We start from the raw sequence: 14,708 nt of genomic DNA, 5'->3' as shown, positions 1-14,708 counted from the left end.
TAAAACTCTCACAGTATTCCTTATCAGATATTCATTAAAGTGTTTGCGTCATGTGCAGCCAGATCTGTATTAATCACTGCACCGTAAATTTGCCCTTCTTACAGGTTTATTGCTTTATCAGGTATTCACTTAGGATTTCACTATTCTGTCATAAAGCATTTTCCAGGCGTAAAATACAATTTTCTTATTGAGATAATATATTGTATTAATCAGGACAGCACATCAGCTGCTGTGGGCGGGAAAAACAACAACAAAGTAAGGAAATCTGTATACGCTTGATGCGCCTAAGGATAATTTGGCAGTGCATTTTAAGGGCAAAACTGCAGGTTGCACCAGCAGCCATGTCTTAATGTAATTTCTCGTTTGGGCTGAAACATTTGCAGGGTAGGAGTGATGGAGGAACAGAAAATGTTTGCCAGTTTTGCCAGGGTAGTGATTGCTTCTAAATGGAAATCTCAAATCTTGCCCTCAAAAGAGGAGTAGATTTGCAAATCAAATGAATATTTAGAACTGGCAAAGCTAACCTCAATCATAAGATATCAGTCAAATCAAAATTTAAAAAGGAATGGAAATGTTTCGAAGATTATATGTTAAAATATTGTTCTAAGAAAGATATGCTAATATGCCTAGAATAAAAAAGTAAAGCATATCTATGGATTGGAAAAGAGAAGAGATAAAAGAAATATAAAGAATGATACATTTGGAGAATGCAAAGATAAAGGTGGAAATAGAGATTCAAAGAAGTTGAATTGTAGTGGAGGGAAGCTGTGGGTGGGGGGGAGAGTATTATATGGTGTAATATTAGTTTTCAATGTTTTTGGATTGTTTTCAATCTTTTTTATTTCTTTTTTTTGTTTTTTTTCTGTATTATATAAACAAAAAGTAAATAAACATGCAAAACCTATGGGATCAAAAAAGAAAAAAAATGAAAAAATGTTTGCCAGTTTTAGCCTTCACGTATCTGCTGGATTTTCACCGCCTTGCTGGAGAATAAAACAGTTTTAAAAACCAGAACGACAGGGTCTTGCGTGGAAAAAATGGAGGGGTGGGGAAGGTTCAGCATTCAACAGATTCTCTGTGTAAAATGAATTATGAGGGGAACGTGGTGACTAAGAATTCTGTGTTTCAGAGCTATTACACTGAAGTCCTGCTTAACTTCTGTGTTCCAAACCAAACACCATAGGCCAAACGTGATGAAATGTACAAGGTATAGGGTTAGATCTATGGTTTAAGAATGCATGGAGAATAGCACTTGCAGAGAAAATAACCCATGATGTAGCAGTATCGAAAGGAGGAAAGAAACAGATGCTTTCTATGCCAGTTGATGCCAATTTGTTACATATGTTAATGTGTCCAAAATGGAGAATACTTTGTTGGCTGCATCAGTGTGGACCTCGACTTCCTAATTGCTTTCTCTTTGTCAAAGCTATGCTCATGTGTGTCTTTTCTCCTTTGGTTGCCAAAGACTCTGGTGATATAACATATAAGACCCCTGTTGAAGCAACTACAAAAATATATAGTAAGCAAACAGAAGTGAAGATCAAAAAACAGAATCTGAATCTGAATACTTACTAAGCTTCTAGCAAGAGGAGAGGGGGCATGTTCACAATTTTCTTTGTATGAAAGTTACCATGTTCATTTAGTTATATTATTGCAAAATCAGTAAAAAACGTTTGGCAAAACCCCTTCTGTATTTTTACTCTTAAACCTGGAGGAAAGTTGTTTTGTTGTCTTAGCTGCCTTTATTTGTTTTTATTGTTTTACAGCTGCTTGTAGTATAGTTGTTTGCTTTATGTTTTGCACCCCGTCCTTGTATCTATAGATGTAGGGAGGGTTATAGGTATTTTTAAATAAACAAATAAATATATAAGTGAATTGTGGTTTGTGGGGGGACCTGGCATGAAGAGAAAAGTGTCATGGGAGAGAGCTATGTGCTCAGCCTGAGCTTTGCTTTCTGGTTTCACTGAAGCATCTCCTTTCCTGCTGTCAAAGAGACAAGCCCCTGTGCCATCTAAATGCAAGCTAGTCTCTTCAGCAGCAGATGGCCTCTCTAGTAAAATCAAGACGTAAAGGTCTTTTTTTTGTAACCTGGCCGAAGGGTGTGATTCTACGCCATTTCCAGTAATGACATTGAGAGCTCACATGTGCACTTGCAAAAGAGTTCACACAAGAGAGTGCCTCTGTGTGTTGATATATTCTGTTTTTCGGAAAGGTTGTGTGGATGACTGATCTGCCCATTAAATTTTCATGTCTAGATGTTCATCTGTTTTTAATGCCGCCGGTGAACTCTGCATAATTTTCAGTGAGGTGATATACATTCTCTTCAGAGAGTGCCCGTAGATTTCCATTTCGGCACCTATCACACAAAGACCTTAAAATGCATATTAAACTTAAAAGACATTGAAACACACATTCGCACCCATGGCTGCCTGCCATGACCATAGCAAATATTTATGGAGAAGTTTCTCTCAAACAGTACGTAAGGACACATGAGCTGACTTGGGTTGTGGCAGAGCTGGGTGAAAAAGTACCTGTGAGTAAAGAGCTACTTTTTCTGTTTTTGTAGAAAATGCTCTGTAATTGTACTGGTCTGCTCATGTCCTTATATACTGTTTGAGAAATTGTCCTCCATACAATTACCATAGAATGTGAAATCAATTAACGTTATTACACCATTGGAAAACTCACTTCAGTGCTGTTTCATAACTACAATATTACCTTTTTGTTGTTGCTTTTTAGCCTCTCAGCAAATATCCTCCTGTGATCAACGCTATCTCTTTCTGGCTGCCGTCTGAAAAATACTCCAAAAATGACTTCTATGATTTAGTTCGAACCATTGGAGGAGATGTGGTGGAAAAAGTTCACCTCATAGATGAATATACACATCCAAAGTAAGTTGGACATATATCCCTCTCCCCCCCTCCCCCAGTTTGATGTTTATGATGAAAGGTGCCTGTAAAAACTTACAGGTTTGCCAAAAGCATATAGTGTTCAAACGTGATAAGACTAGGCCAAAGTTTAGGTGCAAATTTTGTAAATTTAGTGAAGTGGTTTTTTTAAAAGTAGTTGGTATTTGCATGGCTGGATCAAGCAGAAAGGGGAAAAATAAGGAAGAGCAAGCTAAAGGAAATTTATATTCGCTTGAGAAGTCATTGGGATTAGCATTGGTTGAGCAGGAAATGTATTGGTATTAATGGACTTGAGTTAAGATGTTCAAGTAACAAGGACAGGAAGAAAGGAAAATAAGATGCAGGAGAATAGGTTCGGGGCAGAGAGGCAAAGAGAAAATGCCCAAGGACTAGGAAGAAATTTTGAGTTTTCCATGAAGGAATATCTGGAGTTTGGCACAACAGAACCTTCTATGAAACGTTATAATGAAAGTGGACCCTGTGCATGTGAACTGTGGGTCTGAAGGCCAACAGAGAGTGTATGTCTGTCAAATGGGGCTGGTTTAAATTGCTTTCCACAGTGACCATTTTCCATTTGGCAGGCTTTTCTGTGTACAGTGGTACCCGGGGTTACAGACGCTTCAGGTTACAGACTCCACTAACCCAGAAATAGTACCTCGGGTTAAGAACTTTGCTTCAGGATGAGGACAGAAATCACACGGCGGTGGCAGAGGGAGGCCCCATTAACTAAAGTGGTTCCTCAGGTTAAGAACAGTTTCAGGTTAAGAACGGACCTCCGGAACGAATTAAGTTCTTAACCCGAGGTACCACTGTATGTTGAAATTAGTCTTCTCCAGTGAAACACAAAAAACAAGTCCATGATAGGATGCAGAAAACCACCTCATTCACGGTTGTGAGGCAATGCAGGCAAGTGAATGGCTTGGCTCACACGCCACCATAGCAAAACAGCCTCCTCAGAGGGGTCCCAGCTTCAAGCTGCCAGTTTCTAAATACAGTGGTACCTCTAGTTACGAACTTAATTCGTTCAGGAGGTCCGTTCTTAACCTGAAACTGTTCTTAACTAGAGACGTAATGGGGCCTCTTGCTGCCGTTTCGTCGTCAGCACACGATTTCCATTCTCATCCTGGGGCAAAGTTCTCAACTCGAGGTAACTCTTCGAGGTTAGCGGAGTTTGTAACCTGAGGTGTTTGTAACTCGAGGTACCACTGTATGTCCATGCCTCCCTTTATCCCTCTTACAACAACCTTGTGAAGTTGATAATAATAATAATAATAATAATAATAATAATAATAATAATAATAATTTATTTATACCGCACCCATCTGACTGGGTCTCCCCAGCCACCCTGGGTGGCCTCCAACCAAATATCAAAAACTATACAGTGTCAGACTTAAAAACTTAAAAACTGAGAGCCAGTGTGGTATAGTGGTTAAGAGTGGTAGACTCGTAATCTGGGGAACCGGGTTCGCGTCTCTGCTCCTCCACATGCAGCTGCTGGGTGACCTTGGGCCAGTCACACTTCTCTGAAGTCTCTCAGCCCCACTCACCTCACAGAGTGTTTGTTGTGGGGGAGGAAGGGAAAGGAGAATGTTAGCCGCTTTGAGACTCCTTAAAGGGAGTGAAAGGCGGGGTATCAAATCCAAACACTTCTTCTTCTTCCCTTAACAGGGCCGCCTTCAGTTGTCTTTTAAAAGTAAAATAGTTGTTTATTGCCTTGACATCTGCTGGGAGGGCATTCCACAGGGCAGGTGCCACTACCGAAAAGTCCCTCTGCCTGGTTCCCTGTAACCTTACTTCTCACAGCGAGGGAACTGCCAGAAGGTCCTGGATCTCCGTGTCTGGGCTGGATGATGGGGGTGGAGATGCTCCTTCAGGTATACTTGGGCCAAGGCCGTTTAGGTCTTTCAAGGTCAGCACCAACACTTTGAATTGTGCTCAGAAACGTACTGGGAGCCAATGATGATCTTTCAGGACCGGTGTTATGTGGTCTCGGCAGCCACTCGGTGGCTTAGGATGAGAGAGAATGAATTGCATAATGCCATTCTGTGGGTTACATGACTGATCTGTGCTTAGAGGTGAACTACAGTACTAGTTTGCAATGCAACTGTATTTTTTATTTAAAAATAAATAAAGAGCAGCTTGGGGAGGGGGGCATTTATGAGTGGAGGAACAGGAACTGAAGTGTTATGAGTGTGGGAAACTTAGGCTGTGGAGAGGGAAAATGACTGATGGGGGAAAGTCTCAGGCAGCTCTTTCCTCTTGTTTCCACTCCAAGCGAACTGCTTTTCATTTAAAAAAACAAACAAAATATCGGAGCTTTGTTATGCATCTCAGTATGTGATGTGTTGTTTGCCTCTTGAACTTCCAGATTTATTCACGTGAATGCACTAGCTCAAAGATACTTAGCTCTAAGTTAGATATAAAAATTATCACATGAAATAAAAGGTGACATGGTATCACAGCTTCACCTCAAGCCCTCCCTTCAAGCAGAGTCGGAAGGGATTTCTGGGGTCATGTAGTCAAACTCTTGCTGATGTAGGAAATCCAATACACTAACATTCCTGATAGGTTGACCATCTGGCTTCTAACAAAGGAGAGTGTGCCACCTTCTTAGAGACATATTTCGGTCTCTTTTTGTTACACACAATAAAGCAGAATATCTTTATGTTTGAGATTTCCTTTATCCAGTACAGGAAACTGTGCCTTGCGTTGCGAGGCCTGACAGGAAGAATACTTCTTTTTGCATGGTTAGGTAAAGAGAGATACAGAAGGAGCTAGGAAGAAATACATAAAACTCTAATCCAGAAATGAACTGTGCTGTCAGTGGTACGTAGGAAGTAAATTTTTAATCAGAACAACTAAAAATACCTTGGAAAAGGCATCGGGGAGACAGTAAGCAACAAAATTGATTTTGCTGCTTTTCTGCTGCATCGCTGTTGTCTTTTTTTAAAAAAAGAGAAGAGGCACGGGGAGTGAACAGAGAAATCTCTTTTTGGGTTTGAGTGATATGCTTGTTTACTTTCTTGAAGCAGAGTTGCTCATTTGTAACTGTCTAAAGCAAATATTAATACTGGGGAAAGGAAAGCTAATAGCACTTGTTATTTAGTTAGATATGTTAGCATTTTAAAATCCTTGGGTATGCTACAAGTCTTGGGATATAATGATCTCAGTCTCATCCTTGAATTCATGTATTTTGAGAGGAGGGGTGGGAAATGTTGGCTAATATTGTCTTCTAAAGGCAATCCCATCCATTCATAGCTTTATTATTTTTATGTCTTCTAAGAGCCGTTTTGTATGAGATCCTCTCGTTTTATTACTCCTAGATGAGGCAGTTTCTCCTACCCAAATTTCTCTCACATTGCACTGCTTAATTTTCTTTTTTAAAGATCATGGCTACAAATAGTGTGGTTTTGGGAGGGTTTTTTTTTTTAATAAAAAAAACCCACATGTCTTGCTTGAATTTTACCTTGCAAAATATGCAAGATCATGAAGAAGCATTGCTACTAGAATTACACAAATGAAAACCTAATCAGTTTCACCTTCAGCACCTTGTTGTTCCTCGCTCTAAGCACACAGCAATTTTCAAAGGGATTCTTTGGTATTACGTTTAACTGCTGACCTAGCAAAGTCATGGGAATAGCTTCACACACAAAACACCAGCAAAAGAGCAGGGAAGGCTTGACATCAGCCATCAGAGAATAGAGATTTTCTATTAATGAGCTGTATCCTTTCATACACAAGATCATTCTCGTCTTTGCTCAAATAAAAGCATATCTTATTGGCCAAGCTTGGAGCGAAGGGGAAGCCTTTGGTTTTACACAACTGATGTTTTGTGTTTGCTTGTAGTGCAATATCTCCCTTAAACTTTACGGTGGAGCCATGAAACTTGCAACGCAGGAAATATTCCTGTGTTATGGGTCCAGCCCAGCCACTTACTTCCAAGCAGTGTAAGAAATTGGATTATTTCCCTTGAAAACTAAAGAAAATAAAAGTTGGTATGTACATTTATGGCATAATTCCTTTGTTTCAAGTTCAAATGAAACAGGCAATTCGTCCAGTTTTGAAGTGGGCAGGAGAGTATACTAGTGTACATTGTAGACAATGATATAGAACTCCCTTGATGCCCTGGAATGTTGATTAATATCTTGGGATGCTATTTAATAGCCTAGCTTCTCAGGGAATGGAGCTCAACTCAGGAGCTTGCTGCATTTTATGTGTGGATTTAAATATCCACTTGACAAAGGAAAATCCCCTTACACAGGCCTGAGGGTAGTACGATCAAGAGAGGGTGGGTCAGGGGTGGAAAGCTGTGAAAAGAGATCCAGGAAACTGAGTAGCTAAGACAAAGGAAGCCCATTATTAATATTACTATTATTATTACTATATTTCTTAAGGCAAAGGTAGCTCATCATCATCATCAGTAGTAGCAATTTATTAATGATTAACACTTGCTGCTACTATTATTATTTCAATTTGTTACCTTCACCATAAGGTCCCAGACTAGGTTGCAATAATTTAAAAGTACAACATTAAATTCAGTTTAAAATGAATTTTTTAAAATGCAAAAACTAGTAAGCATCCATAATGAACCCACAAACAAAGGAGATGATGTCCTAAGATGCTGAAAAAATGTGGAACCCCCCCCCCCGTTCCGCCTTAGAATTTGCCCAGTGCATTTTGTTCTGTTGTTCTTAAAGGGCTTCCTGAGGGGTCGGAATGAAAAGCAGCCTAGACATCTCTATTAATAGTACCGCTTGTTCACATTAACTGGTAACTAACATCAGTATATACAGTATTAAAAGGCATCGGTATTCAGGAAGTTGAGGGAAAGACGGGCTAATGAGAGAAAAAATGTGGGAGAACATCACAGGGGACTAAGGACAAGAAGAGTTCTGACGGACGGACGGACGGACTGACTGACTGACTGGAGAAGTGGGAGAAGGGACAGACAAGACCTGTAACAGGCACTAATGCAGCAAACATGGAGTTTTGTTGTCTTATTCTGAAATGAAACCTATTGAGCCAGGTGACCTACTAGCATTTTTGCTTCCACTTAATCATTTACATAAGGTTTTATGGTGTCAGGGGGCAAGGAGGTTGGCTGCTGCTGCACTTTTTCTTCTGCCTCGTGACGATTAGACAGTGTCTTGTAAAACTCGGGATGAGGATGAGGTCATCCTTTCCTACTTCTGTCTCCACTTCCTCACTCAGGCTCTCCTTGTGCTCAGGCTCTCCTTGTGAGATGCTTATGGGCATCTGGTTGGCCTCTGCGAGAATAGGATGTTCAATTGAAAGAGTCTTTGGCCTCATCCAGCAGGGCTTTTCTTAATGTTCTCATGTCGCACAGCACCGATAATCACAAATGAGTGATTCTGAGGGGATGGGAGCTCAAGCAATCTCTTTCCAGGTAAAAGCGATGCTCTGTGCTTGGCGCTTGTTAGGAGAAGGTCCAAATGTGCTTGTAATGAAGGATAGTGTTCGAAGAGGCATATGACGGGTGGCAGCTGTGCTCTGCTCGTTTTATTCAAGCATCCGCAGGAGTCAGCTGTTTAGTGTATTGTCAGGGGCTCAGGAGCAGAGGCACAGGAGAGGGAGGAAATGGAGAGCGAGGGGGAGGAATCCGAGGGAAGCGCAGGAGATGAAAGTGGTCCGAGGGATTCCATGAGCCTCTCCAGCGAATCGGAAGATTCACAGAAGGGAGCGCCGATGGCCAGGGCAAGGGGGGTGCCAAGGGGGAAACCCCAGAAGGAAGGGGCCAGCGGGGACTCCCAGAGCAGCAGTTGGAAATCAGGACCAGCTTCCCCACCAGAGCGCAGTGGGGGGGAGGAGTCCCAGGCATCGGGACCAGTGTTCTCACCACCAGCGAGAGGAGATGAGTCAGGATTGACCACGCCTCCATCGGAGAGCGGGGAAACGGTCAAGAGGAAAGTTACCGGCTGGGCGCGCGCGCCAAGTTCAAATGTACAGGCGAGCGGCACAGCAGGCAGCCCGGATAGGGAGCCAGGTCCTAAAGCCTGCCGGAAGGAGGGGCAAGACTCAGGGGGGTCAGCGTCAGAAGAGTCCAGAAAGGAGGAAACCCCAGGGGGCAGAAGGACCCAGAGGAGGAAAGAACAACGGAAGAGGTGGAGTAAAGCTAGAGTCTTAAACTGGTGTCTAGGAGGCGGAGACTCAGATGGAGCTTCGCCGGTCTAGCTTCTAAGACGTAGAGTTGCACGCTGCGGTTTGGAAATGGAAACTAACCTTCAATAAAGACTTTTATACGTTATTACTGGCTAGCGTTGGTCCTCTGTGAGCTGGGACCTAGAGGCAGCTCTGACATGTATGATTTGTTAAATACCCTAATTCCCATGGTGATCCCTGCATCCAAGGATGCATGCCCTGCAATTACCTTTAGGGGAAGAAAGATCAGAAGAACGTGAATGTTGTCGCTGGCATTCACGCAGCACAAGGGAGAGCTATATTCTTTCATCAAAAAGCTATCCCTGATGTACAGTGTATGTGTCTTTTTCCCCAGCTGGTCTTTCTGGACTAAGGAGACTGTTGCCTGCATTAGTAGTACACGTCAGGACCCAGCATACTAGCATGCAACTGGCCAAAATGAGCTTTAAGGAGGGGATCATGAGATCCCCAAACTTGTGCTTGCCTTGTAAAGTTAATGTTCATATAGGGGTGGCGAGCATTTGCAAAGGGAAACCAACGCCCAGGAGGGAATATTTAACATTTCCTCTGCCTGACAGTTCTTTCCCACATCCTCTTCCCACAACTGTTGTTTCCCCAGCTAAAGCTCAGAGACCAGAAATAAACCAAGGATAGTGGTGGAGGGGCGGAGTTTGCAGAAGATAACTGGTGGGTAAAGGTAAAGGGACCCCTGACCATTAGGTCCAGTCGTGGCCGACTCTGGGGTTACGGTGCTCATCTTGCTTTATTGGCCGAGGGAGCCGGCATACAGCTTCTGGGTCATGTGGCCAGCATGACTAATCCGCTTCTGGTGAACCAAAGCAGCGCACAGAAACGCCGTTTACCTTCCCGCTGGAGTGGTACCTATTTATCTACTTGCACTTTGACGTGCTTTTGAACTGCTAAGTTGGCAGGAGCAGGGACCGAGAAAAGGGAGCTCACCCCATCGCGGGGATTCGAACCGCCGACCTTCTGATCGCCAAGTCCTAGGCTCTGTGGTTTAACCCACAGCACCAGCCGTGTCCGTAGAGGAATGCTTAAGCAACTTCTTCCCTTCTGTCATTTTTTCTCTGAGAGTGCCCCACTGCCCCCAAACTGCCATTGCCTGAGCAATGGGGGCTTTGGGGATCTGTATTTGCTGCAATAATGTGTACGTTTGCCCTCATAAAATGTAAGCTGAGATTACTGGGGGCAGGCAGTAGAAATGAATGAGCTTCAGAAAATTTGAGGGTGTGACTTGGAGCTTAAATCTGAGCAAAGGCCACCCAGTTATTCCTATAAATCTAGCCCTAAATCACCACCATAAACATATAATAACTGGCCTGATGTTACATTTGCAGTTGGATGTACTTTTGAGGTCAGCCCCTGTTCATGAGTAATGGATGCCCCCTAGTTGGAAAATTTTAATCTGGAATGTTAAATCGCCATCTTTAAAACAACAGGCAAAGGTAACAATGAAACCACTTGGCTAAGCACACATTGAGGTGATTGACTGTTATAGTTATTGTAATGATCAATTGGGTTAATATTCTGTTTTACTATTGCGGCGTATACAAAAATTCATATTTAGCTGATAGATTGTAACTACCCCTGAGGACTCACCAAGAAAAGAATCCTATTAAGCAACAGAATGTTCTTCCAGTACCTTAGACTCTTGATCATATAAACAGGAACTGGGGAATGCCTTTCTGCAGCACATTTCTAGACGGTTAGTCCATGTAACCAGCATCTAGAATATTGGTGTTTTAGATAATGTAAAGCTTTTACTATTTAACAGACTATTGTATTTTAATATGTGTTGGAAGCTGCCCAGAGTGGCTGGGGAAACCCAGCCAGATGGGCAGGGTATAAATAATAAATTGTTATTTTTATATTATTATTATTATTATTATTATTATTATTATTATTATTATTATTATTATTATTATTATTTAAAAACAACAACACTCACACAATTGATTCATTAATGTCACATCATAATTCCATGCATGTTGGAGAGGTGGATGTAAGGTACCATATTTTTCGCTCTATAAGACGCACCAGACCACAAGACACACCTAGTTTTTAGAGGAGGAAAACAAGAAAAAAAATATTCTGAATCTCAGAAGCCAGAACAGCAAGAGGGATCGCTGTGCAGTGAAAGCAGCAATCCCTCTTGCTGTTCTGGCTTCTGGGATAGCTGCGCAGCCTGCATTCGCTCCATAAGACGCACACACATTTCCCCTTACTTTTTAGGAGGGAAAAAGTGAGTCATAGAGGAAAAAATACGGTATCTTCCTACAGTGAGCAAGGCAATGTCCTGTAAAGCTTTACCTTTCAGAATCTTCCACACTTCTAGTTGGGTGCCACAATACTAGACTTGAGAGTGCAAGCAGACGCCATCTGGGCATGCACTAAGAATTCAACAGCAATTCTCAAAGATATTTCTCTGGATGTTGTGCCACGAAGAGACCATTCTCTAGGCATTCAGAGATCCATAACCACATCAGCAACTCAACTTATTAGGCTTCCACTGAAGAAGGCATCAGTGGTGCATCAGGTCTCCATAAGAGTTTGGTTCTTTCTAATATGTTGCAAATGCAGCCTGCAGCATGGTTCCGGTGAATGCTCTATTGCTGGTATCTAGCCTATAATTCTTGAAAAGAGCATCCTTTAATCACATAACAGATGAGTGACTGACACCAGCATTATTCGCCCACTTCTGTCTCCCCAGACACCATTTGGGATGTCTCCCTTTATATGTTCAGGAAGAACTGTGGGTCTTCAAGTGGGTGCCTGTAAAATGAACTTATTGTTGATGAAGCGTCTGAGCAGCCTCTTCAGAGAGACAGAAGATGTTGTAATAGAAAAGCTCTGTGCACTGCATGTTGGAGGAAGGAATGGAAGCAGAGAGGGAGAAGAATTACTGAGGTCTAAAATTTATAATGGGGCCAGAAGTACGTTTGTTCCCTCACACAGTTACCACTGTGAGTTTCAGAACTCCTCTTTTAACAATAGCTGACTTTGGATCCTTTCAGAGAGTACTGTTTAATGTCTATTTACAAAGTATTTCCCCTGCTTTTGTATTCTGCACACAGTGCTTCTAAACTCTCATACCCATGTAATTATCTGCTGCAATAGGGATAGGGATGGGGGATAAATTCATTTTTGTTTGCATTGTAATGAGAAACTATCTAGTGCATACTTTTCAAACCAATACACAAGCTGAAACAGCTATCTGAAATTAGCATTTCTCTGAATTTTGCAGTTCAGTTGTCCAGCCAGAAAATGTGTACAAAAATGTGTATATTTGTCGAAAGCATGCTTGAAAATGCATACATTAGTGAAAACAACATATAAGAATACAATATTTTAGAGGAAATTGCTTGCAAAACAGTGTATATTAGTCAAAGCTGCATGCAAAAATGTGTATATTAAGAGAAATTTGCATGATAATGCTGATGAATTTTCCTGAGGATTTATGTCATATATGCAGGCTGCTCTGGAAATGTGGAAAATTGAACTTAAGGCTGGTAAAATGAGAAGCTGAGCGAAACTGAAATTGGCAGATTCATACATCCCTTAAGAGACTTATACCATACAGCAGCCTTTCTCAACCTTGGGTTCCCAGATGCTTCTGGACTACAACTCCCATCATCCCTAGCTAGCAGGACCAGTGGTCAAGGATGATGGGAGTTTAGTCCAATAAAATCTGGGGACCCAAGGCTGAGAAAGGCTGCCATAGGGTGTTCCCCCACCAATCCAGTGCTCTCCAGAAGTTTTGGACAATTCCAATTCAATTCCAGCCAGTACAACTGAGCTGGCTGCGGCTGATGGAAGTTGTAGTCCAAAACATCCTGAGAGCACAAGTTTGCAAAGCTTACCGTAGGACATTAGAGTGTGGGGAAAGGAAGAAGGGCAAGAGAAATGGCCACAGTTGTGGGAGCTTGGTCCCTCATGTCCCTTGTTTGATCACTTTTAACCAGACCATTGTCTGCTAAAAGCAAAGAATAAATCACAACAGGGATATTTCCTGAGCAGTACTTTGGAAAATGCCACAGAAGATCTTGGACCATTTGAGCATGTAGCTCAGTGAACCTTTTGCTCCGCGAAAAAAAAATGAAGTTGTGTTCTTCACCTCTCTGAGCGCATTATGATTCTCAGTGAGCATATGCATTGAGAAAACAAGTGTCCCCGAGCGTAGCAAGGGAGCCTTCCTCTGCACCTGGCTTGGCGCTTTAGTGCTTAACAGGTAGTGCCTGAATGAAAAGGGCATTTATTATGGTGTATGATTTCATGTGTAGGCATTCTCTTTCATCTTCACAGATAGCACAGCAGGTGCTCAGCCTGAAAGGGTTGGGGCTATTGTTAAGGAGCGTGAAGCGGCCCATCTCACTTCAGAATCTGCCACCAGTCATTTAAGGCAGGGATGGGCAAACTTTTTCATCCCAAGGGCCACATTTCCCACTGCCGAGGTGCTGAGGGCCGCAACAAAAGTGTTTGTGTCCAAAGGGAGCAGGCCTAGAGCTGGACACGGTCACCCCAAACTCTCTGTCGCACTCACAACGCAAACCCTTATACCATATACTCACATTTAAGCATGCATATTCACATACTGCACACATAAGCACAGAAAGTGCAGTACAGTGGTACCTCTGGTTACGTACTTAATTCTTTCTGGAGGTCTGTTCTTAACCTGAAACTGTTCTTAACCTGAAGCACCACTTTAGCTAATGGGGCCTCCTGCTGCTGCCACGCGATTTCTGTTCTCATCCTGAAGCAAAGTTCTTAACCTGAGGTATTATTTCTGGGTTAGTGGAGTCTGTAACCTGAAGCCTATGTAACCTGAAGCGTATGTAACCCGAGGTACCACTGTATACACAATGCACCAATGTAGATCAGCTCCCATTCTGTGCAGCAATAGGGCTTGCGGGAGACAAAAACTCTTACTGGCTTCAGTAGGAGGCTTTTTCTCAAGCCTAATTTACTTCGAGGGGAAGAGAGGTGAGAAGGGGAGGTTGCAGTTTGGATGGAGAAGCCCCAAATTGTCATTTGTTTAGTTTGTTGGATGGCATCTTGTATGCCTCCTGCTGGCAACTCCTGCAGACAGGCTGGTGCCAAAAGTGTTGCTCTGTTTTCCTTTGGACCGCATCAGCAAGGCCAAGAGAGAGGTCTTGTCATCTGGGCAGCCCAGGACCTCTATACACACTGCCTAGGCTTGTGCCCCAAGGTGCTGCTAATTTAGCAGTTTGACATCACCCCCAGAGGTGCACTCTATTGTCTCTCAAGAAAAGCAGACCCCCCCCCCTTGAAAAAAAAGTTTGTTTGCAATAAGTCTTTGTTGGGGAGCCAGGGGTGCAGCAAATCATCACTTACAATCTTGCAATTACAGCTTGATATATATTATGAAAATGGATACAGTTGTGAGTTTGAATATCCCCCCACTCTCCCAAGTTCTTTTTATGCTTTTTTGAAACTAACACTTTCACCTTTTTTCTGTGCCAAAAACAATCATCCTTAAAGACAGGTTAGTTTTAATGCAAACAGCACAGAGAGTGTAAATCAAATCTGCTCTGTCATCCTGTAATCCTTAAATGTTGTGAGGACACGGTGCCCCTTCAGATATTAGGTGCGTTTTCTTTC

The 14,708-nt window shown here is 42.4% G+C and overlaps 1 protein-coding gene across 5 annotated transcripts in view; it reads left to right on the top strand.

The window, feature by feature from the left end:
* The window catches only part of FARS2 (phenylalanyl-tRNA synthetase 2, mitochondrial), a 210,955-nt gene that overhangs the window by 148,488 nt on the left and 47,759 nt on the right, over positions 1–14,708 (top strand). For all 5 annotated transcript variants that reach the window (XM_081873106.1, XM_081873109.1, XM_081873108.1 and 2 more), the window contains one exon: positions 2,740–2,891. In XM_081873106.1, coding sequence (XP_081729232.1) covers positions 2,740–2,891 — 152 coding nt within the window. The remainder of the gene's footprint in view (positions 1–2,739; positions 2,892–14,708) is intronic.

The sequence above is a fragment of the Podarcis erhardii genome (assembly GCF_964252035.2).
Source record: "Podarcis erhardii genome assembly, chromosome: 8".
Taxonomy (NCBI): domain Eukaryota; kingdom Metazoa; phylum Chordata; class Lepidosauria; order Squamata; family Lacertidae; genus Podarcis; species Podarcis erhardii.
Note: the sequence above shows the minus strand (reverse complement) of the source record. Positions and strands in the feature narration are given on the sequence as shown.